The following is a 27,647-nucleotide window of genomic DNA, read 5'->3' on the forward strand; positions in this document are numbered from 1 at the left end:
CACTACCTGGGCCTGGGCGGCACCCTGCTGGAGTCCCCTGAGCCCACAGTTGTGCAGACAGCTTCGTGTCTTAGCATTTACCTGCCCACACACAAACCTCATAATTCCACGATATTTCACTGAATCAAGAAGTGAGTGGTGACAAAGGTCTGATACAAAGCCCTCGATGAAAAGCCCAGGCATCTTTATCCTGCCTTCCCAGCCTCCCATCGGGGAAAAATAATGAATACTTTACAAAGCTATTTCATAAAATGTTATGTTAAATGAACAACAAATCACTTTTCCTTTTACTAGCTTTAAATTCTAATAGTGCCATTTATTCCTGACCTTCGGGAATGTGAGACATTTTCAGTGACAACATAAAAGGAGTTCTTGTTTGAAAACACACGCTACTTTGGGCCGCATTTTATCGCTTATAAGTATAGCGTGCACTGGCATCACTCACCCCAGCCTCCCACTTACTCCTAACTGGTGTATATTTCGGTTGACATTTATTGCTCTCCTGTGTACATGTCAAATTCCTTAATAATGACCCTGACGGCGATGTAGAGCTCGGTATATATGAATTACTTCTGCTACCATATAATCAGTGTTATCTATTAGAATGCTATTTGTGACACATCACACTCAAAATAAAAATCGAATTGATTTTTCTGTTATTTGAACATGGTGCCGCTCACAGCAAGCCTTTGATTGAATCTTAAACACTTTAATGCTCTATTTTTGTTTGAGGCAGATCAGAAATGGAGTTTGCACTATTCACAAAGCGAAAGCGATTTGCAAAACAACAAAATCAAATTTCCAAAAGCATCTTTATTTTCGAGCCAAGGGGAATGAATTTCGTAAAGCTATCGTTACAGGGTACACAAGGCAGGACGAGAGCCTCCCACGCGCATTTCATTTCTATGCATCCATTTTCATCTAAATTAGATTTTAACTAATGCAGGGTATGAAAAGCCTCGCCAGGCCTTTGTTTCTACCTTTGTCTCTCGAGCAATTGCAGGCTTTTGTCAGCTAATCTGAGCTCCACCATACTCATCCCTCTCTCTCGGCAGTGGGTTTGGGCTACATGCTCCATGTTCAGAGCCCATGGGGGTTCTGTCCCCCACATCCCCCAAAGGGGTCTCTCTCAAGAAGGCACCTGCTTGACCCATACTGCTTACAAAATAAATCACTTGTGACCAGGCCACAGCTAGCATCGTCCCCTTGGGTTAATTCATGATTTGGAGCAGGGGTTGGTGAATTAGGACCCATGGGCCACCTGTTTTTACACAGCCCTCCAGCTAAGAATGGTTTTCATGTTTTTAAATGGTTTCTAAAAAACTCAAAACAATATTTCATGATACATGAAATTGATATGAAATTAAAATGTCAGTATCTATAAATAAAGTTTTATTGGAACACAACCACACTCACTAATTTCCATATTGTCTATAGCTCCTTTCCTACTAAAACAGAATTGAGTAGTTCCCACAGAGACCATTCGGCCCACAAAGTTTAAAATGTTTACTATCTGGCCCTTTGCAGAAAAACTTTGCAATCCCTGATTTAGAAGGTAGGGCCGTGGTAATTGATGTCCTAATAAAAGGGTTGGCACCTTCAGGGCGGGAGGCTTCGTAGCACTCAAATAAAATGCTGCATTTGTGACAATAAATCTAAAAAAAAAAGGTTTTTTAGACACACTGCCAGAAGGCCCTCAAAATGTTTATAAGGAGATAAAATGAGGGAAACGGACAATCAAAGCAATCCTAACCTTCGAAAAGCTGCAGGCGTGATAAATATGTACACAAATCATAAGTCAGAAATGCCCTGAGACAAACGGTTTAAAAATAATTTAAGCACTCACCAAAAGTGGGTTTTAAGTGATTTTTAGATAAATTGGAGCTGGGGTCTGGAACTGGGGAGGGAGGGGGTGACATAGTCAGATGGAGAGGCCTGGGGAGAGTTGCCCTTGGTATGACCTTCACGAGAACACATACCAGAAAGAAAGCCCATAGGATCTTGGGGCTGAATGCCCAGCTCCTCTAGGCCATGGAGAGCCTCGTACCCTTTTCTGATGGTACCCCAGGCTGGTCAGGAAAGGCGGGGTGCACACTTCCTCTCAGCCTTTGGAGAACCCAGACAAACCCTGTTTGAATCTGAATATGGGTACTGGGTTTTTTGGGAACATGTCAGCCTTTGGGGTAGGGGAGACCTGTATTTTTTCTGGGAAGGGGCCTGACTTTGGAAGATGGATGGGGATTGTCAAGGAGACGGCAGACAGGGGCTCTGCCTGCCTGGGCCATCTCACCTGGACAGCTCACACCGTGGAGTGCTCCCTCTAGGCCGGCCACAAGGGGAAGCTTGGGACATTTAGAGAGGGCAGAGTAAATTGCTTAAGGAACCCAGAGGTCTTCTGGGAAAGAAGCAGCCAAGACCGCAACTCCTGAAATTCTGGGGTTGAGACGGGGTCTGATGAGCAAGGCCTGGGGGCAAGGCAGAGAAGCAGGGTGCCCTGTCTTGAGCCTTGAGCTCTTAAGCTCTGCCTTGTTGTTCCTTTCTGGTCTGTTAGCTGTGCTCAAAAGGATGGCAGGCCCGTGAGCTTCATGTTGGAAAATGCTAGGCCAGGGCCTCTGTGTGCCTCCGTCCATTTAATCACCGAACCAACCGCGTGAGGAGGTGTCATCACTTCATAACAGAAAACTAAGGCTGCGGGTGCTTTGGGTTCTCATCGCCTAAGCAGGCCCTGGCCAGTTTGGCTCAGTGGTCAGAGAATCGGCCTGCGGACTGAAGGGCCACAGGTTCGATTCCACCCCAGAGCACATCCCTCGGTTGCAGGCTTGATCCCTGGCCCGTCGGGGCACATGCGGGAGGCAACCAATCGATGTGTCTCTCTCACATCGATGTTTCTCTCTCTCCCTCTCCCCCTTCCACTCTTTCTGAAAAAAGCAATGGGAACCCCGAGGCCCAGCTCTCAGCATCCTCACTCCATTATACTGGCTCTGTCACTTTCATGAAATGTTGGGGTTGCTCGTTTGTCATCTTTCTTTCTTCCCAGATGGGGAGTGAGGACTGGAAACCGTGCATCCCCTTCCCCATCCAGCCTCCAGGGGAACTGTCAATTTTCACACAAAAGGATAGAGGTGACCCCAAAATGCCCTTTTGGGGCATTTTAATTGCCATGGAAGTCAGACTATCCTGACAGAAGGCCTGATACCAAAGGAAAACATACAAGTCCACACCCTCCAATCCTTCAGCCCTTCCAGACCCAGGGGATTTTGTCTGATCGGGGAATGGAATTGTTTTCAGCGGCAAGAATGAGCTCATTAAGGATGCAGCTTGTGCTAATAATGCTCATTTGCTGTGCGGTAAAATCACCTCTCTACCTGCCCCGACTGACGATGCTCTAGAAATTATAGGCTAGGGAGAAACAAAAAGATTGAAGATTAAGAATTGCAATGCAGAACGGCTTCAACAAAAGGGGTTACAGATTTGCACATTGAACCCGGCAATCTTAATCTTGAAGTTGTAGAAGAATTAGATACTATTAAACAATTTTTAAAATAGCCTTTATTCAATTGTGTGACCTCTGTCATTGGGTGGTTGTTTTCTTATTTGTGTTTTACAGGAGTATTTTATTTTATTTTATTTTATTTAAATGCTTTTACTGATATTTTAGAGAGAGAGGGAGAGAGAGAAACATTGATTGGCTGCCTCATGCACATTCCCTACTGGGGGTCAAGCCCCCAACCAGAGCATGTGGCCTGACTGGGAATCGAACTGGCAACCTCTTGATACATGGGACGGTGCCCAAGCAATTGAGTCACACTGGCCAGGCCAGGAACCACATTTTAAAGGTTGGTACCAAATGAATGAGTCTGTAACTTAAATTTTTATGTGTGATCCTGTGGATGAGGTCAACATGAGGGCAGTTTTGAGGAGCCATTTTAGTCCTGGGTCCCCTTCATTTCACGGGCAAAGATCTCAGTAACCTTGAGCCCAGAGCAGTCATATGCAGACTCTGTAGTCTGGGAGGGGGACCAGCCAGCAACAATCCCATGTGGTTCATGTCTGAGAGGCCAAGAGAGAAGCAGCAGGCTTACCACTCCACCCAGGCAGGTGAGGGATCTGTCTCCTGGTTTCCCTTCTGAGACTTCTGGGGCCACTCTCCCAGGGCTTCAGGAAAACTAGACCCTAATCCAATGTGACCAGTGTCCTTATAAGAAGGCAGCCATGTGAGGACATGAAGCCACAGAGGGATGTCACGTGATGATACAGACAGATTGGAGTTATGCACCAAGGGACACCAAGGATCACCAGCAAACCGTCAGGTGCTGGGAAGAGGCAAGGAAGGATTCCCCACTAGGGTTTCAGAGGGAGCATGGCTCTGCTAACTCCTTGAGTTTGGAGGCTCCCAGAAATTCCTGTTGTCTTATGCCACCCAGTTTGTGGTACTCTGTTACAGCAACCCCAGTCTGCCAGCAGGGCTCTCCTGGGGACTGGGAACCTGCAAACCCAGGGTTGGGTGGGTGTGGCATCATGGGACAGTGTTGGGATGACCAGGTCAGGACCCAGGATGGCTGATGGGGACCAGGTTAGAGGTCTGGGCTAGGCTTCAATCACAGCCTGGTCCAGGTGCACAATGTCACCTCAAGGTTAGGAAGAGATGGGTCCCACCCTGGCTCTTCTCCAGGTCAACAGAATCTGGGAAAACCCAACAGAAGCCCCTAGGTGTGCTGAGAAGTATCCTTTCCATTCCCACAAAACAATAAAAGGTCTTTATCACTCATAATACACTATTGCCAACCAGTGAGGATACAGCCACAGTGAAAAGGATTCTTATGCTAAGAAATTTCCCTAGTCCTGTTGGGGTGTGGGCGAGGGGCTGAGTCTCTTGTGAGAATGGCGAGCTTTCGAGCACCCCCTAGAGTTCAGCTCCTCTGGGGAGGCTCTGCGTGGCCAGCCTCTGCATACTTGGCTGAGGACAGTGGCTCCAGATACATCTTCCTGTTGCAGGGCACATTTTGTCTCTGAGCCCAGCCATACGTCACCGGAGGCCTGGAGTCCTCTCTCAGGGGTCTTGTGAGGGCAGGGCAGCTACCATCTGGAAGACAAACCACCCCCATGAGCTGCAGGCAGGCGGTGGGAGAAGCAGAAAAGTGAGTGCAAACATTGCATACTTGTTTAAAAAATAACAAGGGAGGCGAGTCCTGCCTCACCTGGGATAGAAAAGTCTGGGTATTTCGGCAGCAGCCCCTCGTGCTGCAAAACTTTTGGAGAAGGAACAGGAGGAGGCTGCGTGGACCCAACTCCATATATTCTAAAAAAAGAACGAAAGTCATAGAGTCATTCCTTTTATCAACACTAAAAATAATAATAAATATAATCTATGCACGTCCTGCATGAGCACACTGTATTTATTTCTAATCCTTACCATTTATCCTAAAGATGAGGGTTATCATCTCCATTTTACAGAAGGGAAAACTGAGGCCACTCGAGCCACGCTGTGCAGTGCCCTGCCATCGCCCTCCCTCAGCTCCCTTGGCCCTTAGTTGCTGCCAGGATCGCAGTCCTGTTGGTTTTGACTCCCAGCCTCTCCCTGTGAACCAGCAAAGACCACAGGCAGGACTTGCGGAGAATGCGGGGCACAGTAGGCAAGGGAGGGTGGCTGACCACTAGGAAGGCCCTGCAGTCACGAACGAGGCCCCGCGTAAAACAAATCAGACACAAAACAGGCCTAGTGCTGGGATGGGGGCAGCTGGGAACCCGGGCCCAGAGTTGCCCTTCCCGTCCCCTGCGGCTTTGCCCCGAGTAGTCAGACTTACTCGTCGTATGGTTTCAGGTGCGCTCTCTTGGCCTGCTCCACTATGTCCAGGAAGTCCCTGTAGCAGTTTCTGGCCATGACAGTGTACCGGGTGGCGCAGCCCAATTCAGTGACCCTGGCTCTCGGCAGGTAACCCGCCCAGCCAGGGATCGGGGGCTCCTGGAGAGGTTTCTTTATGTTTTTGCATTCTGTGAAGAGGTACCACGCATCCTGAGGACTTGGAGAAGCCACCCCATGGGCAGGGCTCCCAAGTTAGCTGGCACCCCAACAGTTAGCCCCCAAGAACCCCTAGGCCTGCAGATGTCCTAATGGCACCTACCATGGGCTGGTTGGTTCTCTGTGCCAGGCACATATAGCCTCTCATTTCAGTCTTTTATAAACAGTAGGAAGTTGGGGCTATAATTACCTCCACTTTATAGAGGAGGAGACTGAGACTTTAAAGAGATGGAGACTTGGCCAAGGTCACACAGCAAGGGAGTGGCAGGGCCAAGATTCAAACCCTCGTCTGTCTGATTCCCAAGTCCTTGCTCTTAGATCCTCCCGCTTTCTCAGGATAAAAGCTCCAGCCATTGCTCTCTGACAGTTTACAGAAGGGATTCAAGAGGAGCATCCAGATCGGGAGAAAGCCCAGCAGACTCAGCACCGGAAACCTGCCTGCAGATCATGAGTGACACTGGCTAGCTGGCTGGCTGATTGGGCAATTTTGCACTTGTGAGATGGAAGACTCCTGCCCCATCTGCCTCCTCCAGTTGCTGTACAAATCAGATTAGGCCACTGAGTCCCATAACCTCAGAGCTGGAACGCACCCTAGGGAGCATACAGTCAATCCTTCTGGGCCCTGGATGAAGAAATTGGAGCCCAGAGAGGGGAAGCAACCTGCTGTAGGTCACACAGCAAGTAGTTGCTGAGCTGGGCTAAATCCCAAACTCAGGTAAATGCTCTTTGCAATGTCTCGGAAAATTTTAAAGCACAAAACACATGTTCTTCAAAGTCCCCAAACAATAATAATAATAATAATAATAATAATAATAATAATAATAATAAATCAGTCCATTATTTCCCTATAAGCCTTTATACCTGAAAAATGCTTCGGGGCAAATCATTATTGTGATTATTAACATTATATGATTATATTATCAATTATTTCTATGGTTGTCATTCAGTGCAAAACCCCATCCCACCGGCTAGTACCTGGAGCTGGGTTCAAACCCAGGTCTGACCTCAGACAAGGGACACTCCCTCTCAAAGCCTCAGTTCCCCGATCTCTACAATGGGAATGGCCGTATCGCCCTCGAAGGGCTGTTGTAGGTGGGTAAAGAAACAATGGTACGTGGCACAGAAACGGCAGCTGCCTGAATGTTGTGACTGACTCTGGGGCTCTTGGTTCCCAGCTCCCCCTCCCTTTGGAAATGTGTTTTTCTCATTTTAACAAACTGGGCCTCTCCACTTGCTGTGCACCTGGGGCTTTGGACAGCGCTGAATTCTGAGCTCTCTGGCAGCTCTGCGGGCCTGCCAGGCCCTGCACTTGGGCCCGGGGGTGAAGGGGGCTGCTTTCGGGGAGCCGGTACCCAGACTCAAGGGGTGGTGCTGCCGATCGTACTGGTGCAGCGCCCGCAGGACCGTCTCCTTGGAGCGGATGGGCTTCAGTCTCGGGGCCAAGGCCACCGAGCAGTGGAATTCCTCCAGCTGGTTCTTATAGCACCGTGTCTTCTCCCTGAAGGCCTGCAGGCAGCGGGACATGTTGTCCTCGCTGGAGGTCCCCTCGCAGCTCAGGTACGGGATGAAGCCTGCGGGAGACGAGGGAATCACAGCCTTCAGCTAGGACGCAGAAGCTGCCCAAACGCCTCCGAATCTCAGCCCGTAACTTGGCATTTCTTTCTTGGCCCAGGGCGCTGCATTTTCCCAAAGGCCATTAATACAAGCAAGGCTGTTGTTTCCATGGTGGCTGGGCCCTCCCAAGGCCACAAAAAACCACACAAAATGGCCTTGGAGCTGGGGAGAGAAGGCCTGTCTCCACCAAGGCAATGACAGTAATATTCTTTGATAGCAAAGCCCCTGATGTCAGCCTGAGCGGTAAATGGGGAAAGCGTGTAATGGGTCAAAATGACAGTCTGAGGAGTAATTGAAATTATGCGTCTTTTTAGAGAGAAAGCTTATTTTCCTTGATGCTTCCCAAATGCAATTTGGGATCTTTCTTGTCGGACCATCAGGAAATTGCGGGCTTATTGAAAGCACAGGCCTATTATACAAAAAGGTAAATTCATTATCTGCAAGACCCACCCCTAGGACAATTTTTCACCATTTCCCACAAAAATAACAGATAATCATTACAATTAGAATGGGTAAAACACAACTATTTATTTAAACTGGATGCTGAAATCCTAAGTACTGTAATATTGTCACAATGAAACCACTTTTTTAAAAAGAACAAGTGCGGGAAAACTGGTTAAGAACTTGGTTTTAAACTGCAAAATAAATAAATTACCTCTCATGACTAAAGCCCATTTTTTTTGCCTTTGTCCCCAGGTCAGGAAAACTTGGCTGCTGAGCGGGAAGCAGTAACCCCTGTCCCTGGCCACCTCCAAGAAGAATCTAATTACTAGACTGATCTTGAAGTCTTCCACCCACCACCCAGTCTCCCTAACACTTGGCGAATTAATACCTACCCTGATGTCAGGGGGGAGACTGGGAAAAGCCAGGGACCCTGCCACAGTGTTTCTCTTCCATCAGGGCCTATTTTGATCAGCTTAGATTTTATATAATCTTACAGATACACACACAGGAATGCAAGCTGCCTTAATGAGTCTTGCTAAAGGCCAAGACATTTTAAATAGGTTGTGTATGCTGACTCCTTTCATCCTCACAACAATCTTATACTGTACAAAATAATGGATTTTATTTTACCCCATGTTGGTTGAACTGTGTCCTCCAAATACATTTATACAAGTTCTAATCCCTGGTACCTGTGAATGTGACCTTATCTGGAAATAGGGTCTTTGTTGATGTCATTAAGGATCTGGAAATAAGATCATCCTGGCCTTAGGGTGGGCCCTAAGTCCAATGCCTGGCATCCTTATAAAAAGAAAGGAAGGAGAGATTTGAGACACACAGACACAAGCACAGGGCCTAAGGCCCCATGAAGAGTTGGGTGAAGAGTTGTGTGGAGACTGCAATGATGCTACCACAAGCCAAGGAATGCCAGGGCCACCAGAACCTGGAAGGGGCCAGGAAGGACCCTCCCCTAAAGCCTTCAGAGGGAGCATGGCCCTACCGACACCTTGACTTCAGACTTCTAGCCTCCAGAACTGTGAGATAACAAATACCTGTTGTTTTAAACAACAGCCCTAGGAAACTAATACGCCCATTTTATAGAAATTTTTATTAACCATAGAGAGGTAGGTAATTTACAATCACACAGACAATGGCCAGGCAGAACCTGGCACCTCCGTTTGTTAGAACCCAAAGCCTGTTCTCTTAGTCAACCAGTAGGACCCAGGTGAGGCTGGGCAACCTTGGAATATGCCCCCTGCATCTCCTCTCCTAAGAACACTTGTGTGTGAGAGCTGAGGGCCCATGGGGATCACTGGATTTGTCACTGAGATGTGACTTAGTAAGTTCTCAGTAGCTCAGACACCTTTAGGAAGGGTGACCAATTGTCCAGGTGCCAAGGACTAAGGCATTTCCTGGAAAACTGAACTTTCAGTGCTAAAACTAGGACCATTCTGGGCAAACGAGGGCAGTTGGTCACCCTCCCTATAGGGACACAAGAAGGAATGGGACCATAAGCAGAGTTCTACTGTAAAACTTGAGAAAGCCCAACTTGGAGAGAAAGACAGGGCCTTAGCACTGTGTCTAGTCTGCTCCAAATACATTTGACGGACATTAATTCAGCGCTTCCCGCACACCGGTCATGTCCTGGGAGATTTGGCCTAAGTTGTATCTCTTCATTTATCAGAACCCAGTTATCAGCCATCTTCAGCAACAGGGTGCTCTTGACAAGTATCTTAAAAGCTAAAGCACCTATACTGGCCGGGTCCACCAGACAGCCGTGGGCAGCGGGCCAGAGCAGGGACAGTAACCAGGGCTGTGGCTCTCGTGCCAGGCGCATCTCCGCAGGGCACGTGGGCACCACTTACCACTGTAGCCGGGTGTAACTGGCAGCTGTCTCATGAAGGTCTTGGAAGCCTCCATGGTCTGGTCCTCTGCTGATAAAGGGAAGAGGGGATGAAATTCTCACCACGGGCCCTGCTTCAGGAGCTCACATCAAGGGAGCTGGAGCCCGAGCGAGGAGAGTGAGCTTGCCAGGGGGCTGGGATGGAGGGGCAGCTCCATCTGACAGCCGTGAGCTGTACGCACACCCGGCCGCCCGCTGGGATGGAGGTCAGGGATGGAAAGACGAGCGAGACCCAGGAGCTCCGTGGAAGGTTCAAGAACCTTGGGGGAGGGGAAAGCTGAAGCACCCTCACCTGGAGCCTTCCCCATCTAGCCGGAATCAGGTCTCCACGGTGATTTTTGCTTCCCTCCTCCCCCCAGGACATCTGGCAGTGTCTGAAGACATTTGGGGTTGTCACGACTGGGGGATGGGGCTCTACTGGTATCTCCTGAGTAGAGGCCAAGGATGTTTCTCAGCATCCTTCACATCACAGGATGTCCCACAAGGAATCAGAGCACGTCCTGGCTGAAGGGATCAGAAATCCCAACAGGCTGGCCCACGTGGAGTCCAAGGTGGGTGGGCAGAGGGTGGTGGGCACTGTTAGCATCAGCTTCTGTGGGCACTGTCTGCACAGCCAGACCCCTTCCCTCTTCAGGGAGGGCCTGGGGTCCCCTCCCCCAGATGGGTCAGGTCCAGCAGCTCGCAGGGTGGGGCTCCCAGGTCCTACCCACTAAGGCCAAGCCCAAGCCCAAGCCCACCCACCTCTGCAAAGCGATGCCCTCCCGCCTGGACAAATGGCCCCAGGGGGCGAGTGGAGGCCACAGCCCTGTTTAGCGGGGAGGGCTGGGATTTTGAAAACAAGGAGACACCTGTGGACTGCTAGCTGGGGGGCACAGCTGGGCGCTGCCCGCAGTCCTGTTAAATCCTCAGGCCACACCAGGGGTTAGCTCCCAGAGAGGGGTTGTCGCCTGCAGGGAGGTCTGAACGGACGCCTCTAAGCTCGGAGGGGCAGGACTCTGCTGCCCAAAAGCAAGCCGCTGGGCAGGGGGCAGCGCGCGCGGGTGGGGGACGGCTGGGCACCCGCGGACCCCGCCCCGGGCCCGTCCGGTCCGGAGGAGGTGGGAGGAGGGGCGGGGAGGGGCGCGGAGGGGAGGGGCGGGGAGGGGAGGGGAGCGCGGCGCGGGGGCTGGGCAGCGGGGCCAGGAAGCGTGGAGGCGGCGCCCGCCTCCTGCTCCGACCCCCGGGGGCGCTCACCTGCGCCGGACCGGACGCACCTGGACAGCCCCGCTGCGGCCCCGCTGAGCCTCCCGCGCCCGCCCCGCCGCGCGGCCTTTGTGCGCTCACCCGGCGGGGAGGGGGGAGGGGAGGAAGAAGGGAAGGGGGAGGGGAGAGGGGCAGGGCGGGCTCCCCCTTCCTCGCCCTCCCGCAGCCCCACCCAGGGCCAGAGGGGCGGGTGTAACCCCACAAATATCTGGTCTCCGAAGCACATCTCGGTTCTCGGGTCTCCCACGCCCCGGCCCTCTGGGTTTGGGAATTGGGGGGAGGGGCCCGCGCAGGGATCTAGGTCAATCGGCCTTTTGGTGATATTGTCACTGTCCTGGGTTGGGGCGCTGAGGTCCTGCTGGGAGGAGGGGGTGAGCGGGAACAGGCCTCCCTCCCTGGTGCAGGGTGGCCCTGAGGGACTGGCCTGTGCAGGAAGCAGCCAGGGCCAGGAGAGGAGACCGCTGTCCTGGCAGCCTGCAAATGCGGGCGCTTCCCTTGGGCTTCTCCCGCCCGTGCCAGCCTTTGTCTGTTAGGAAAGATGGGTTTCCCCATGGCCCTGACAGGTAACAGGGCAGTAGGGGCAATGCACCCAAATGAAGGGACGCCTGGGGACCTGAGTCCTTTCTAACCATGCTCATCTTGTGGGGAATAAGGGGGCCTGAGCCTTATTCAGGCTCACCTCATTGGGTTGACACTAGATGCCCACTGGTGACTCGGAGGGGATGCATGGCCTTCACAGACTGCTGGTCCCAGCCCCTCCCTGAGCAGAGAAACAAATGGAGGCCTGCGGGCCTGGTGACACTATTTTCCAATACTCATTTGTTTACTACACCTCCCAGCCTTCCCCCACCTCAGATCCAGAAGCTTCTAGAGCTGACTCTGGAGGGCGACCCAGACATGGAGCCTGGAGCAAACCCAAGGCTCTAGATGCAGCAGCCAGGTTGGTGTGCCTGCTAGGACGCCAGAGGCCAAGGCACCAGCGCCTGACCTTGTGCCTTTGTTGAAACAACCTTCGTTTGGGTGTAGTGTTGTCAGGGGCATATCTGCCTTCTCTGGCTAGACCACTTTCATCGGCTTGGAAGGAAAAGGGGGCTCATGGGCAGCAATGGAGCCGCCCTTCCCAGCGAACAAAGGGGCCAGTCTTGTTGGAATGAAAGTTGTTAAAGCTTGCAACACCCAGGAAAGGACCTGAAAAATCAACCTTCATGCGCGATGGGGAGGAGCTGGAGGTCGGTAATGATGTATCTAAAATTCCACTTACACATTCAAAGTGAAAAAAAAAAAGTCTGGGTCACACGAGATCTGGAGTTTTGTTTTATTGGACATCTGTGAAGACAGAGTTTGCAGATACAACCTTGTCGTGAATTGCTGCAAAGTTCTGTGAAGTTTGAACAAGACCCATTTTAGAATATAGTTCCTTATTCCAAGCAGACGAGAGGTGTAACGTTACGGCCAACAACTTATACTAGCCATCCAGGTAAGCCATTTCCCAGCACAGATATGCAGCTTAATCACAGCTATTTCGTCTCTACAATGTGAAGTTCGATCGTCGGCTAATAGTACGTTTTGACTCCTGTGTATACTGGTGCATGCGATTCTTTGCCACCCTGGCTGTTAACCAGACCTGGGCTCTAAAAGCTAAACTTGATTTAAATATCATTCTAGGGATAGGGCAGGCTCTGTGATCTGGACGTGTCCCAGCCACCACTATGCAAAATGCTGGTACGTCTCCTCCTCTTTCCTGTCTTGTCAGTCTGTAACTTGTTTGTCATTGAGCATTTATCAATGCCTGCTACGTACAGAGAGGGCAGGTACAAAGGAAATCCTTTGACAGTTCTGCCTCCAAGAAAGGTGAACATCAGATAATAAACTGAGGACAACTGAGTAATGTGTCACGACAACAGGCCTTTTAGAAACTTTCTAAGATTAGATAATGTGTCCAAGTGTACTTACCCAGTGCTCCTACTCTAGAATATTTCCATGGAGGGGAAGGGAGAAGAGGGATGGATTTGGGGATTCCCTTTAAGGAGTTCCACTTATTGGGGCTGCATCTCTGGGGCCAGAAGCAAGTCCAGTAAAACGATCACACCCTCTGCATCCGCTATTTGCCAACACTACAGATTTTTAACCAGCTCGTTTTAAGAGAAATAGCAGACAAGGAGACATCCTTAATGCAAGGTGGGAAAGGCCTTCCATCAACTACAAAAAGAGGGACTTGACTGTGTCACCCACACTTAATCCAGTAGAAAAGCTGGATCTGCGCCCCACCTTACCCTTCCTTTGACCCTGGTGTCCTGAGAGCATCCTCAGAGTGAGTGCTTTGCCCCACAAGGAGAGGCTGACAACCCTGCAGGGACGCAGAGTTTTTGTAGGTTTTTCTGCACAGTCACTTTTCTTACAGAACCAGAACGTTCAGCTCTCGAAGACTGGACAGGAGAATCCATACATTATTACGCTCCTTTAAATATAAACTAGGACCCTTTGGGAAGGGTGTGTGTGTGTGTGTGTGTGTAGAAAGGTCTGATGAAGCTGCTGACCCAGGTGGCCCATTTGGTCAGAGTATTCTGACCCCAGGCACCTCTTCTATTGCTCAGTCTTGCATACATAGTCCATAGCTTTAGTGTCGGTGCAAACTTATGAGCAGCAAAGCACAATGAAGAAATGAAACCATGGAAAATTAAAGGCAGCAATATCATCAACAAAATTCAAAGAGCATTTTCCTTTTTTTTTTTTAAACAAGAAAAGCACATTGTAGAAATAAAGAATCTGTACAATATTCTAATACTGTCTGTACATAAAATTATATTATTTCTAAGTTGAAAGGTCTTATTTGTAGAGTATGGCTGCAACACCAGAGGCCCAGAACAAAGAGCTTTTGAAGCAGAGCAGGCGGCAAGAAGGCCCTGGCCAGCACCCCTTGTGCCTGGACGAGAGCCTGCGGCTGTTGTGCGACTAGCATTCCCAGTTCTGTGGTTCGTGGTGGTTCACAGTCTGCTTGGGAGTTCTGCAGCAGGCGAGGCGACAAAGAAGACACGTTCGAATGACACTGAAAATGCTAATTCAGATCTGCATATCGGCGGTGATGGTGGGTTTGTGAATCCAATGTCCTCGGAAGTTAGCTCACTAGTCCTCCCTCGTTCATTATGGATGCCCCCAGTTTTTTAAAATCGGGCAAACGCTAGCAGGCAGAAGAGACAGCTTTGAACAGATCAGCTGGGCTGTGAGTCAGAGCCTTGGTTCCCTTTCCAGTGGTTCCTGGATGTTGGAGACTGTCTTTGCAAGTGGGGAAGGAAGGAGGGAACGCAGACCCCCCAGTTGGTTCCCCAGTCAGCCCCTTTCTTAGGGCACCTTTCTTCCATGCTTCCTGCTCCCCAGGCCCTTCCTGTGAGAGTTAAAAGCGCTGTTCTCAAGCCAGGAGGGACCCCAGCCCCACTCACAAGAGGATAAGTGTGGGACTGCTGCTCTTCTCGTAGACCCTCTCCCTAAGGGAGCCCGAACGGGAAGGCCGGGGGCTGTGGGCTCTGGTCTGCACTTCAGCTTCCCATGAAATCCTAAAGTGAGGAGTTCTCAGATTTCAGCTAAACCACAGTCACCCTGAAGCATCTCCTAAAAATCGAGGATTCTGATCCCCATTCCAAGACTTGACTTCCATTCATAAAAGCGATAGGATCCAGGAAACTGTTTTCTTTTTTAAAAAATTTATTTCAGTGTGTGGTTGGTAACAATATTATACTAGTTATAACAGTTTCAGGTGTACAGCACAGTAATCCGACATTTCCAGGAACCCGTTTTTAACCAGCACCCTCATGCAGGTAACTCACAGATCTGCCTTGAGAACCACCTGGCTTAATCCATCACGTATAGATTGACAAGTTTCTTTTGGACGGACTTCAAAAACTGACAACTTTAATAAAACACTTCATAGAACAGATTCACTGCCTGTGAACGACGGTATATATGCCTTCCAAATGTAGGACTAAGTGGCCAAAACTTTTAGGGGGATGAGGGTGAGCTGGGAGGAGGGAGTGACTTTAAAATACGTTTGTTCTTCAAGGTGAGGAGTCGTTCCGGACTCCTGGGCTTGGTGATAATGAATGAACGAGGCAAGTGGCAACCTCATTTTGTCACCAGAAGTCCTCCTGAGGTTAACTAGAATTACGGATGAATTCAGATAGCGAGACTTGGCACTCTGATGCCAAAAATGACACAGAGTCCGACTTGGGATGTGTCAGGAGCTCTTTAATATTCATTTCCATTGAAGCAAGTTTTCACCTGCTGCAAAGTTGAGGCGTCAGCTCTCCCACACACGCCAATCCCGGAGGGTCCGCCCAGGCCACAGCAATTCTCCGTGGAACCAGCGTGGAATTTAAATAATGAGAACCTAAAATAATGCCCAGTGTAGGCAGTCTTCTCGCACCAACTAACAGGCTCCGTCTTCCCAATGAGTCTCCACTTTCAATCACATGATGAGGAAAAGCAATGAACTGCAGGTGGGTGGCATTTTACACTGACTGCCATCAAAAAAATAAAATGAAAAGCCTCCGGATGATGAAGAATCTCCTCCTGGCTCAGAGCTCTCCTTTTGAATCTAGAAGGACGGCCATGGAGCATCCTGAGCTCTACTCGACCGAGATGTGTTCAGAGCGAGCTCGGTCACTGTGCAGAAGCGTACAGACTCCCTTGCTGGGTGGGTGTTTCACCACAAGGGCCGAGGAAAACCAGCTGCTCTTCTAGGATCCTTGGAATTCTTCTTCCCAAACCTCGATCTGAATTTCCCGACGCCAGTGTGCCCTCAAAGATCCCTAAGCATTTCTAGCTCTGGTGTCATCTTCCCTGCTGAAATCCAGGTGGGCAATGTCAGTGGTCAAGGGCAGGGGGAGAATAGTCAGGGTTGAGGTCGGCAGATGCAGGTGAGCTGAGTCCAAGGGGACAGGTGACAGGGAGGGCCAGTTAGTAGTTTAAGAAGTCGATCCCAACCTTGACGCTCTTTGAGGTGGCTATGTCGACGGCGGTGGCCTTGATCTCGGTGTCCCCGAACTGCATGAGGGTCTGGATCTCCCTCCGGGCGGGCACGGTGGCACCGCCAGTCCCCGTGAGATCCAGGCGGAGCGTGCCACACTTCTTCACCCCGGGGTCAGTGATGAAGCTCACGTTGTCATGCTCAGAGCTGTAGATGTTGATGACAATGACGAGCTGGGAGGGCTTGGCGGGGGTGTAGCTGCGCTTGACCAGCTCGCCCAGCGCCACGGACTGGTCAGCAGAGATGAACTTGTCGAAGACGTCGGTGCACCAGCGGGTGCCGTCCTTCACCAGCAGCTTCTCGGGCGGGTGCTTGCCCTCCACGTAGCGGTTCAGCACGCCCACCCCGTAGGTGAGCGGGGACCTGCGCACCTTGATGACAGCGGGGTCCAGGCCGAAGAGGACGGCGCCCTTGAGGATGGTGAGGCCCACGTCCTGCGGGATGATGATGCGGCACTTGTCCCCGAAGGCCGCCTGCACCGCCTGCTGCAGGAGCGGGGCCTCTGCGAAGCCGCCCACCAGGAAGAGGAACTTGACGGTGGACACCTCGGGCTTCTGAAACAGGTCCCCTGGAAGGGAAAAGGGAAGGGCACATCCTGTCACCAAACCAGCAGCCCCCAGGGACCGGGGGGCCTGAGAATATAGGAAATGGACGCAACCACTTGAGCAAACTGGAGGGACAGCCTTAGTCTGAACAGAATTTTTGTAGAGCTGGTGTTTTAAAGAAAAGAGGTTTGCACACCAATATGCCCAGGAATAAAAACCAAAGCTCGATTCCCAGTCAGGGGTGTGCAGGAGGCAGTGACTGCTTCGCTCTTGCACTGATGTTTCTCTCTCCCCCCTTCTCTCTCTCTAAAAATCAGTAAAACTATTTAAAATAAATAAATATTATTCCTTGGTTTTCATAAAGATCCCATCCTACCCCTAGGAGCTGTGATTTGGTAGGTGGGGGGGGGGGGCTGAAAAAGGTCCCCAGTGAGTCTCCTGTGTCCCTGGGCGATGCCACTGAGGAGGCCGAGAGCAGCACCGTCAGCCTCTGTCTCCCCTCCTGAGGGGACTTTTCTTTGGTTCACACAACAGTTCCTTCTCCCCCGCAAGGGTTGTGGTTCCTAATTTCTTTCTCCACATAAAGCAGAGACTGCACTCCTCAGGGCCTGTCACCGTGGAGGGTACTATCGCCGCAGAGCTCCCGGCTCTCTGGCGTGTGAGGCCGAAGGGAAAGCCCAGTGAGCACAGGCTCTCTGCCGCTTTCAGTACCTTGGGGGTGAGATCTGGAGCCTGCGCCCAGCAACTGCTCGTGTACATGCTGGGCCCTGTCCACTCTGCCAGGGCCCTCGCTTGTGGTTCCCGGCGCCGGCCCTGGCCTCCTGCCAACCTGGCTTCACGTTTGTGGCCGGAAAAGTCAGTCCCCGTTCCTGGCTCTGCCCCCAGCAGCCGAGCCCTGGCGATACTTACGGAGATGCTCGATGATGCTGTCGATGGTTGGCTTGAAAAGGGCATTCATGGCATCTGGGCTCATCCTCAGCATCCCCTGTGAGGACCACTTCACAAAATCCACACTGGGGGGGGGGGCACAGAGAGAAAGAGTGGTGAGTATATAACTATACCCACAGACGCAGACAGGCACAGACACAGGCCCTGGCAGAGCAGCTGTCAAGGGGCAGAAAGGGGTTTTCAAGTCCTTGGAGATACCCTCACCTGCCAGGACCTAGACACTTAGAAGCTCAAAGCTGAGACACAGCCTCTTTTGTTCCTCTTGGCCTCCACTGTGGCCAACCCTCCCCGGGGAAGTGGGAGCCAATGTCTAGTGCTGGAGGCGAGGAGATAAAGGGAGCTCTCCTCTGGAGGACCACGTTTTCATCGAGCAATAGCTGGACGCAAGCCCATTAAAGGCTCCTACGATGGGTCCAGTATGCTGCTGCTATACAAGGCTACCTGTGTGCTCAGGGGCAGCCCTGCAGGCCCTCCCTGTCCCATGACAGTGAGAAGCCCAGTCCCTCCGCTGCCCCTCACTGTCTGTCGAAGGAGCGACAAGTCCAAAGCAGCGGCACGGAGCAGAAGGAGCACTGGACCGGGAGCCAAGGCTGCTGGGCTCCAGTCTGGCGCCTACCACTCAGGAGCTGCAGGACTCGGGCAGGCATTTCCTCTGAGCCCCGGGCTTTTCTCATCTGCAGACCAAGGATAACACCACCTGCCTTACCTCCCTCACAGGGGCTGTTGTGAAGGTCAAGAAAATGCCATGTCTGTGAAAACACTTTGGAAACCTTCTAGTGCTAAAGAATGCCAGGGACTGTGGAGTGCCATGTGTACCCCGCCTTGTCTCAGATTCAAAGGGGCCAAGCAAACGGTGTCTCTGTCCCTGCAGCAAAAGCACTTCCAGCTGCCTCCCAGAATCACATTCTGGATGCCGCCATGTCTCATAGATCGGGAATTCTTTCCCTGGCCTAGGCCAAAGGACTATGTGGCACGGCATGGCATGACCCAATGGCTAGCCACAGCTGGTGTCCCCAGGGAAGACTGGCAGGCCCCGGACTATGCAGGCAGGACTTGGGAGCCAACTAGAAGCAGGTGCCTTCTGCAGGGCACTGGGGCAGAGAGAACAGCAGCCTAGTAAGAGTCCGGCTAGGACCCTACTCCAAGGACACAAAGACCTGGAGTCAAATCTTATTTTCTCACTGAAGGAGCCAGGGCTTCTCAGAGAAACAGCCCATTACAGGTGTGGCAGGGAACATTCGAGGTGAGTCAGGGATCATCGTCACTGACCATGGGTGAAGACCACAAAGGTCGTGTCAGTGGGACTCAGGAGCCAACCTGAAGAGGTCCCCACCAGCCAAGATGGGACAATTTGAGGATCACTAAGGATATAACCGCCATGGTTTAAAATGCATCCAATATGCCTAAATCCATGAATTCTTAATGGTACTCCCCTTGTGTCCCACAAAAGAAAAAAAAAATTCATTTGCCACTTTGGAGGATGCTGTGAAATCGACAGTTTGGAAACAGAAACCTTATCACTGGGAAGAAAGAGCCCAGCACTGGGCTCGCCTTTCCTACCGAGGGCAACCAAGCCCCCGAGAAGTCTCTACTGCGCTGCCCGCGGGCCTGGGCGGGGGGCCCACTCACTTGCTCTTCCTCAGGGCGTGCTCCACGCTGTGCCCGCGGAACTTCTTGTAGTAATCGATGAAGGAGAAGGGCAGCGTGATGTTCAGGGGGTTCGTTCGGTCCGGGGCGGCCGCCCTTTTGCGAGACTCAAACGCGATCATCAAGTCAACCCAGGCGGCGGGACGCTTGATTTTAAATTGTTCGATGAAATCCTCTCCAAATATTTTACACAGAAGCTTTTCAAATTCATAATCTACTCCTAAGGATCCATAGGGTCCACCTGGGCCAAGAACAAAATGGAGCAGGGCATGTTAGAAACGGGGAGAAACTGAACCCAGACTCTGAGACACAGCTGTTCTGTTCTCCGAAACACACGAAGTAGCACAGACCACAGCTGGGGTTTGACCGAGGCTCTTCTGATTCCTCACGGAGAGCTTTCCTATAGAAATCACGCCTCAGTGACCTGTTTAAAATCAGTTATGTTGTAAATAAAATCAGTACATTTAACTAAGTAGGTATATCGTGGTTTTCCCACCCCAGGCACCCAGGGACAGGATCTGGGAAACGGGGAGGCCCCACTTAGTCGCTGTGGTCTAATCATTCCTCATCACCCCCTTCCTGACCAAGGGAAAGAGCCTGTTCTTTGGGTTGGCGATCTTGACCCAACACCAAGTGTCCTGGGACCTTCTGAGAAAGCTTAGCCCTAGCACTAAATCCTACATGCCTTCAGGTTCCCATCACATCCCTCCACAACTTTCAGGAGCAAACTTTCTCGGCCAGGATGGTGATGGTGGTTTGTGTTTTAAAAAACATTTAACTGCACTTTGCTTTCCAACGTTAAATAAGCCTCAGTTTCCTTTCCTGCCGACTATGCCATGTGCCGGTGGCCCGGAGACAATGAAATGCCGAGTGAAATCGGAAATGAGTGACACGGCTCAGGTAGGAGGAAATCAGCCGTTGCAGGGGCTCACCTGTGGCTTTATACAGTTCTTTAAGGTGCCCCTCTGGCAGCCGAATCTGATGGACTGTCAGGTCTACGGTGCCACCGCCACTGTCCACAACCACGTATTTGTCACCTGGTTAAAGAAACAAAACAAAACAGCCATCCTTTACATAGACGCTTGCCAGCCCATCCTGAACCGAGCCGGCGGTGATGACATGGCACACCCAGCACTTTTCATTAGCTGCACAGCGAGTTATTGAGGACTAAAGGGACGGCAATAACGGCTGCTGGGAGTGATGGTTAGACAAAGAACCCAGATGCGTGAATCTTTCAAACTACAGCATTCATGTCACACACCGCTGCGTACCGGGCACGTCCAAGTGGACAGCTTCCTGCCACGCTGTTTCCTAGAAGCCTTATCCTGGAACGGGTGACTTCCAATCCCTACCTTTCTGAAGCGTCTATGTGGTGTTAACACATGCAAAAGGACAGCTCCAAATGAGCTCTCCCTGGGGGAGTACTAGTCTTTAAAACCGACCGGTTCTGAACATTTCCCACAAGTGCAAACAGGAATGCAGCTTTGCCAGCAGCACACGCTCACGCAGACACAACTCCAGCAAAGGCAAAGGACGTTCAAGGACGCTACCTTCCTCCAGCTCGGACCAGATCTCTCCTATGACATTCTCCACCAAAAAGGTCCGACTCTGCCGGTTACGCCGTACGTGCTCCTTAGCTAGTGGCCGACAGAAAGAAAACGATGCCGGGTGAGAAAGCGTGAACGAGCGGCAGTCAGTCATCGGCAGTCAGCGGCAGGAGCAGGCTTCGGGACAGAACACTCAGTGAAACGCGGTCAGGACAGTGACACAAGCGCAACATCAGGAATTACAACGCAGTCCTCCCAGGACAAGTAGCTCTGGCCACCGGCCTTCATCTGCTCATCTGTGTGGCGGGTCTGGCCCGGACCCTGCTGCAAGTCTCACCCGGATAAGAGCCCCATCTTCCAGGGACATGTGGGGGAAACGGGTTAATAAAATGGACCCGTGTGCTGACTTTGCTGTTCCAGGGGGGAAGTGTTCTGCCAAGCAGCCTTCGGCGTTCTGGGTTAAATAACTTCACATCAAGGAATTCTGATACCAGTGGCACCTCGGTTTTCGAATGCGATCCGTTCAAGTTCTGAAACGTTCGAAAACCGAGGGACCAACAGCCGACAGCCAGGCCTCAGGATCTTGCCCTCGGCGGAAGCCGGTGGCATGCTCGACCTCCGAGGCGTGTTCGTAAACCGAAGCATTTCCTGCCGGGTTTACAGCGCTCGTAAACCAAAATGTTCACCAGCAGAGACGTTGGAAAACCGAGGTACCACTGTACAAAGAAAATGGGGCATGTCGTGCTAATCTGGATCCTGGATACACTGTGTGGAGCCACTTCCTGACCGTGTTGAAGCCAATATGCTCTCCAGCCACAAGGCGGCGCCTCCGCCACCAGGCGGCACATCTGAAACTAGCAGAGCCCGAGCCACCTTTTTTCTGAGCACTGGGGGTACAACCTGGCTGTGGCTGTGGGTACTTAGTGACTATGACACCGTGCATGGGGGATTCCATCTCCCACGGGCCTCCCGACAGCGCTGTGAGGCGGACAGGGCACAAATCATGGTCCTAGTAAGATGAGGAAACCGGGTCAGGGAGTTAAGGGACTCGCAGTTCCCACACTCTGTCTTGCAGCCCGAAATTAACCCTCTGACCAGGGACCCCTCATGCCTCTGAGGGTTAACAGTCTACAGTGAAGCCTCAAGAAGCAGAATACAAATGCGAAGAAATGGGAAAGGTGCTGTGATAGGGCACCTGGGGACAGCCGGCCACAGCCAAGGTGGGAATATGGGCAACTCAAATGCCCCTGGGCCTCAGTTTCCTCATCCATAAAATGGGGATAATAATACTTGGCCTAAGTGCCTCACAGGCAGAGCAGGGACTGGCTCTCTGGTTTGTCCTAAGCAGCCAGTGGGACACCTGGCTCACAGTAGGTGACAATGAAGGTACAGCACCAAGTGCCCAACAAATTTTCACTGGCACGGAGGTTGTAGAGCAATCACCTATTTCACAGATAAAGCCCCGCCCACAGCTCTGCTGCCCCTCCCATTTCCTTAGCCCCTAGGCCGGTGCTGCACTTTGTATCTGTCTGTTGCTGTTTATCCAAAAAAGAACCCTTGACCCTCTAGCCTCTCATCAAGGAGCAGTGTTTGCAAAACAACATCTCTGGGGATTGGATGGCAAATACTGGGCCAGCTCTAAGTCCCTCGGGCCCTGGTTTATGGGGGAGAGGCCGTCCCTGGATTAGAGAGTTCCTGCAGGCCTGGGACAGACCCCCAAACTCGGGGCTTCTCTCCTGTTCCCAGCACCAGCTCCAGACGAATTTCTACTGCAGATCTTGTACGTAGTGAGCTTTTGGTTTCCTAAAACAACCTCGATGACTAATGAAATGGCATCCATAAAAAACAGCCAAGCGAAGCTAACAAGACATGTTCGGAGCTCTCAAAAAATTATTCCATTTTTCAGGCAAATTAAGCCCATTTTGTGAAAAATGTGTCCTTGACCGAGCTCATTAAATACTCCTGGGCTAAAAAAATACCGACGGCAAACCCTGTGGTGCTGGGGAGGAGTGCTAGCTCTGTTCCCCTCCAAGGTGTCCACCGGCATCCACCCAGAAGGAGCCTCAAGGCAGGGGACGGCCTTGGGGAGGGTGCCTCAGGGCATCAATGCCATCCTGGGTAATCCTGATTAAATGCTCTGCCAGGCCCCCCAGACAGCACCTTTCCTTCTGGGAGAGAGGTTCTAACTGCAACCCGAGGCTGAGACAGAACCCTGCCTCCTGCCCCTGGGGGTGTTGGCCAATAATTTGAGGATTTGCAAAACCCTAAAGACCCTCTGAGCACTTAAGACAACAGCAAAGTCCCCCAGGCACAGGACACAGGCACAGAGCAGTGTTGGGGGAGACAATGGGGAAGGAAAGGAAACCAAGGCAAGCTTACGAACAGTTTTCCCCTCAGGTGGGTGTTATAATTAGGAAGTGGTGGGAAGAGCTGCACTAGAACTAGCTAATTCTCATGAATTTTTTTTTTTATGGACAACTAAGGAAGAACTAGCACGTGAGGGGAAAAGCCCAGTCATTCCTTTTATTTTTTCAATTAAAATAACAAAGGTGGAAATTTAAAGAAAGATGTCATCCCGAGTATTTAAAGCAATGCAGTTGGTTTGGTTAGCAGTGAGGCTAACCTGGGCATGTGCTGAGGCCACGCACTGCTAGAAAAAAGCAAAGTCAAGCCCTGGGATTTAAAGGGAAGCCTGTTTCCATACATCCCGGGTCAATCAGATCTGAAGTGATAAGTCAGGGCCCTGGCAGCCTGAGGCAGCAGCTCGGTGACAGGTGAACTTTGTGCCACTGTCTTGTGGCCAAGGTTCACAGATCCCCCAGTCCTGGGTGACAATGCAGGGCAACGGCCTCTGGGGCAGAGGAACCCTGTGAAGGGGAGCTGGGGAAGCCTGAAGGAGATGGCCTGCTAGGGTGAGCCTGGGTCCTGGGTCCTCGGGTGTGCCTCGGGGGGTGGGGACCACGGAAACTCAGGAACAAGGCTGTAGGGGAAACAGCCTGAGACATTCCTGGCTGACCCATCCCTCTCCTCCTGGGCCTGGCCTTCCAGGGTGGGTGATGGGTGGGTCGAGGCCCTCACCTGGCGACAGAGCTCAGAGCTGTGCTCCACCTGCCACCGCACTCTGATTAGCTTCCAAACTCACTCAGAGTGGTGGCTTTGCCCCTGACCTAAGGCGTCTGCAAACTCTGTGGCCCTGAACAGAGACCCACAGAGCCCTGGATACCAGGAAAAACAGCTCTGGGGACCAAGATGGGGACCGGCTTGCACACAGGTAAAAATGAAAAAGTTCTGCCTGGCCGGTGTGGCTCAGCAGTTGAGCATCAACCTAGGATCCAGGAGATCTTGGTTCGATTCCCGGTCAGGGCCCATGCCTGGATTGCAGGCTCGATCCCCAGTAGGGGGTGTGCAGGAGGCAGGGGATCCATGACTCTCTCATCATTGATGTTTCTCTCTCCCTCTCTCTGAAATCAATAAAGATTTTTTTTTTTAAATGAAAAAGTCCCTTAAGATTCCCCGTGAGTTCCTGAGTCTGCTTAGGCAGGTGACCTTTCCCCAGCTAAATGAGCTTCAGCCGGGTCAGGAAAAGTCAGCTCTTTTTGCCTGTAGTTTAAACTCTCACCAGGTTTATGACTAAGACACACAATGAGCTCATCACACACGAAGCGGCTCCAATGAGTGAGTCAGAGATAAATCAACAGTCTTAATGGAGGGATTAATAAAAGGCAAATGGGATTAGATTAAGAATCAGTTAACAGACAAGAAAGACTAAGAGCTTAGTAAACTGCAAGGCCAAGGACTGCTCTCAGGCCCCCCTCAAGTTTTTGGAGAGAAGTGCCCTCCCCCCTCCCGAGGCACGTGGGTGGGCGATGAACCAGGGTACCTGCTTCCAAGTGTACTGGGGCCCCCTAGAGGAGCCAGGTTGGGGGGCTGAGCACAGAGGTGCTTGACAGCAACCTCTCTGGCAGCATCTCGGACTCTTCATTACAGCACCAAGTGCATTATAATAGAGGCCCAGAGACATGCAGGGGTGGGAGGGGAGAGAGCAGGGAGGGGGAGAGAGAGAGCAGAGGTACCCTGTGCAAACCCAGCTCCTACTGTGTCTCTGGAGCTGTACCCATTGACCGCGGCCTTGCTGCTCAGCTCGATCATCTGGTGCAGCCGCAGCTTCCGGCAGTAGATGGAGGCCGCTTCTGGCTCCAGGGCAATGATGAGCTGCTCCGAGTTCTCGGGCGAGGCCAGGCCTGCCTGGAAGACAGAAGCAGAGGCTGGGACCTAGGCTCCCTGGGTGGGACGGCTCCAGGAACACCCATACCTGGGGCTGACATCCCCAAGGAAGGGATACTCGTGCTCTGCTGGTTTGAGAAATTCCCTCCATAGGCCTCTGCAGAGCTTAACATTGGGGGTGATCGGGTGCTCGGCTCCAAGCCAGGCACCCAAACACCACAGAGTGGCCAAAGAAAACGTCTGAGCATCCTTGGGAAATGCCAGACTCTCTGGGCCATGGAGCCTCTTGCATCTGGGGCTTACTTAGCCCAGAACTGAGAGGCATGGGGGGGGAGGTCCCAGAATTTAAAACTGAAAACCATTACAGGAGGGAAGGCAGATGGTCTGTTTTGGGTTATAATAGACCCAACAGTCTGACTGAGTCAGATCAAGCTTGTCTTTGGTGCCTAGAAAACGAATGGCCCATTGCCTGGCTTGGGGCCCAGCACCCGATCACCCCCAATTTTAAGCTCAGCTGGGCAATCAAGCAATTTTGCTCTATGGGAGTCTGACCAGGAGGGCTCTGGGGCTCCAGGAGAAAGCCTGTCCTGGAATCCTGCAGTCTCCCTCTCCTGGAGTGTGGGTGGGAAGGCAGCTGGCAGCTCTTATTCAAAGCTCTTATCCCTTTAATAGCAGGAATGCTCTGCTGTGACACCTGGCTTGTTCCAGCCCATGCCTTCAGACCTTACTAGGGCCAGCCCAGGAGGCTCTGGAACCACCCTTCTGAGGGTACTCAGAGAAAGGAGCCTGGTATGGCCCCTACCAGGTCCCACCCACCTCTCGTGGCTTTGAATTTGAGTGCTAGGCCTCGCTGACTTATTGAAGCTGTTCAAGCCCACGGGGTTTCCTTGGCTGCAGCACCATGGAAATAGTTCCCGTCTGCACAGTGTTTGTCATCTTTGGTCCGTTTCCTAGGGAACCTCTGGATGCCATTCTGGTGCTGCACCCACCTGGTAAAAGGCCCCCAGCTCTACACTGAGCTCATGAGGTTCAGTGGCCTCATCCTGGAGGCCAGGAAGGGAGGTCTGCCTAATGTCACACGTGCACAGTGACCTCTTACCAGGAGCCGCCTGCAGTCACAGGTGGAAGGGGTTTAGGAGGTGCAATTACTGGGCGGGGTAGGGGGAGGCCAGGTTATAATGCAAGAAAAGCAAAGGACCTTCAGGACCTCCATCCACCCGCTTCACTTTATGCAGGAGGAAACCAAGGCTCGGAGAGGCAGGGGGACCAACTGTCCCACGTTTCCTGGGACATGGGCCTTTCAGTCTCTTAAGCTACAAGGTATCCCACCCTAAAGTGGCAGAGCTGCCCAGGCCCAGATCCCGCGCCTCGCCGACCAGCTCTCAGTTCTTAGCTCTCCTGGTCTGAGTGACTCCAGTTACTGAGGCGGGGCCCAGACCATCAGAAGGACTTGGACAAAACTCCCCGGTGTGCCGATGCTCCCCCCTCACCTGGCTTTACTCCAGGATAGCACCCGATGACGCACTGACTATACCACACCCAAAATGAAACAATGAGTTATGGCTTCTTGAGATACCATCAGCGGGCAGGTGCCTGAATAGCTCCACTTTGCCAACACTGCACGCCTCCCAGCAGGTGGTAAAGCCCCTTCAGGAAGGCTGACTTTGCAAAACCAGATGGAACCTACCCACAGAAAACCTGCCTCCTTGTTGCCTTGTACCCGTGGGAAGTACGTGCCCGAGGTACATGGTGTGTGACGGAGACGACCCCCCCCCCCGTGAGGCTGCTCCCACATCCTGAACACGGCGAAGACCCACAGGACCCAAACACCTGGAACAGCACGGCTGCACCCTATAGGGGAGGCCTTCCGTCTGTCCCTCCCCAGCTGGCTGCCTCGGCTCCACAGCAAAAGCTTTGACCCGTTTCCACACGGGGTTCCCAAGGTCTCAAAGAGCAGATGCAGAGGGGGAATGGGGGTGAAGGGACTCCAAACCGGAGGGTAGGACAAGGCCAGGTGAGAGAGGGGCCGGGCAGCACCTGGAGACCCAGGGCAGTAACCACACTCCGTTGTTTGAACCAGCCCATTATGTTCCCGGGGACAGTAAGGGGCTGTGCCCCCACCAGCAGCTCCCTCGGTGGCCACAGTGCAAAGCCGAGGGACAGGCAAGAGGAAGCAGCTGGCCCTGGGCAGACTCCATCCCCCCGGGAGGGGTCCCAGGGCTGCCTGTGGATCCGGGAAGAGGAAATACGAGGGAATCCGCCGGACTCGGACACCCAGCTCTTTATCTCTGGGCAGGAGGGTGGCGGCGGAAGTGGGAGCTTTGTTTCTACATAAACACTTGCTGTCTTCTCAGCAGAAGCCCTGCAGCCCGGCAGCTGTCAGGAGACCTGCGGCCTATCACCTGGGACCCGGCCAGGGTCACCCGAAGCAGAAGAGCGCTCCCTCTGCTATTGCTCATCCTGCCTCTGGAGCTGGGACCTCACGGCTGCTGCGCTG

The 27,647-nt window shown here is 52.1% G+C and overlaps 2 protein-coding genes across 6 annotated transcripts in view; both read right to left on the reverse strand.

The window, feature by feature from the left end:
- Positions 1-3,865: 3,865 nt before the first annotated feature.
- SPMIP5 (sperm microtubule inner protein 5) lies at positions 3,866-10,310 on the reverse strand (the record flags this gene model as incomplete). 2 transcript variants are annotated; one of them, XM_081158155.1, is made up of 6 exons in its annotated part: positions 10,270-10,310; positions 9,940-10,008; positions 7,372-7,590; positions 5,805-5,991; positions 5,199-5,299; positions 3,866-5,083 (listed from the first exon to the last, which is right to left on the reverse strand). In XM_081158155.1, exons 1-6 carry the CDS (start codon positions 10,283-10,285, stop codon positions 4,911-4,913), a joined length of 765 nt encoding a protein of 254 aa, XP_081014281.1. In that variant the 5' UTR covers positions 10,286-10,310. The 2 variants fall into 2 exon arrangements, with proteins under 2 accessions (XP_081014281.1, XP_081014282.1); XM_081158156.1 differs by lacking the exons at positions 3,866-5,083; positions 5,199-5,299 and having other exon boundaries at positions 5,801-5,991.
- Positions 10,311-12,513: 2,203 nt separating this feature from the next.
- The window catches only part of HSPA12A (heat shock protein family A (Hsp70) member 12A), a 110,538-nt gene continuing 95,404 nt past the window's right edge, over positions 12,514-27,647 (reverse strand). For 2 of the 4 annotated variants that reach the window (XM_081158752.1, XM_081158753.1), the window contains 6 exons: positions 25,000-25,171; positions 20,930-21,016; positions 20,312-20,416; positions 19,362-19,620; positions 17,694-17,797; positions 12,514-16,807 (listed from right to left, as the gene is read on the reverse strand). In XM_081158752.1, coding sequence (XP_081014878.1) covers positions 16,170-16,807; positions 17,694-17,797; positions 19,362-19,620; positions 20,312-20,416; positions 20,930-21,016; positions 25,000-25,171 — 1,365 coding nt within the window. In that variant the 3' untranslated portion in view covers positions 12,514-16,169. The remainder of the gene's footprint in view (positions 16,808-17,693; positions 17,798-19,361; positions 19,621-20,311; positions 20,417-20,929; positions 21,017-24,999; positions 25,172-27,647) is intronic. The other 2 variants (XM_081158754.1, XM_081158755.1) reach the window with 1 other exon arrangement.

Source organism: Miniopterus schreibersii, assembly GCF_964146895.1.
Source record: "Miniopterus schreibersii genome assembly, chromosome: 14".
NCBI lineage: Eukaryota > Metazoa > Chordata > Mammalia > Chiroptera > Miniopteridae > Miniopterus > Miniopterus schreibersii.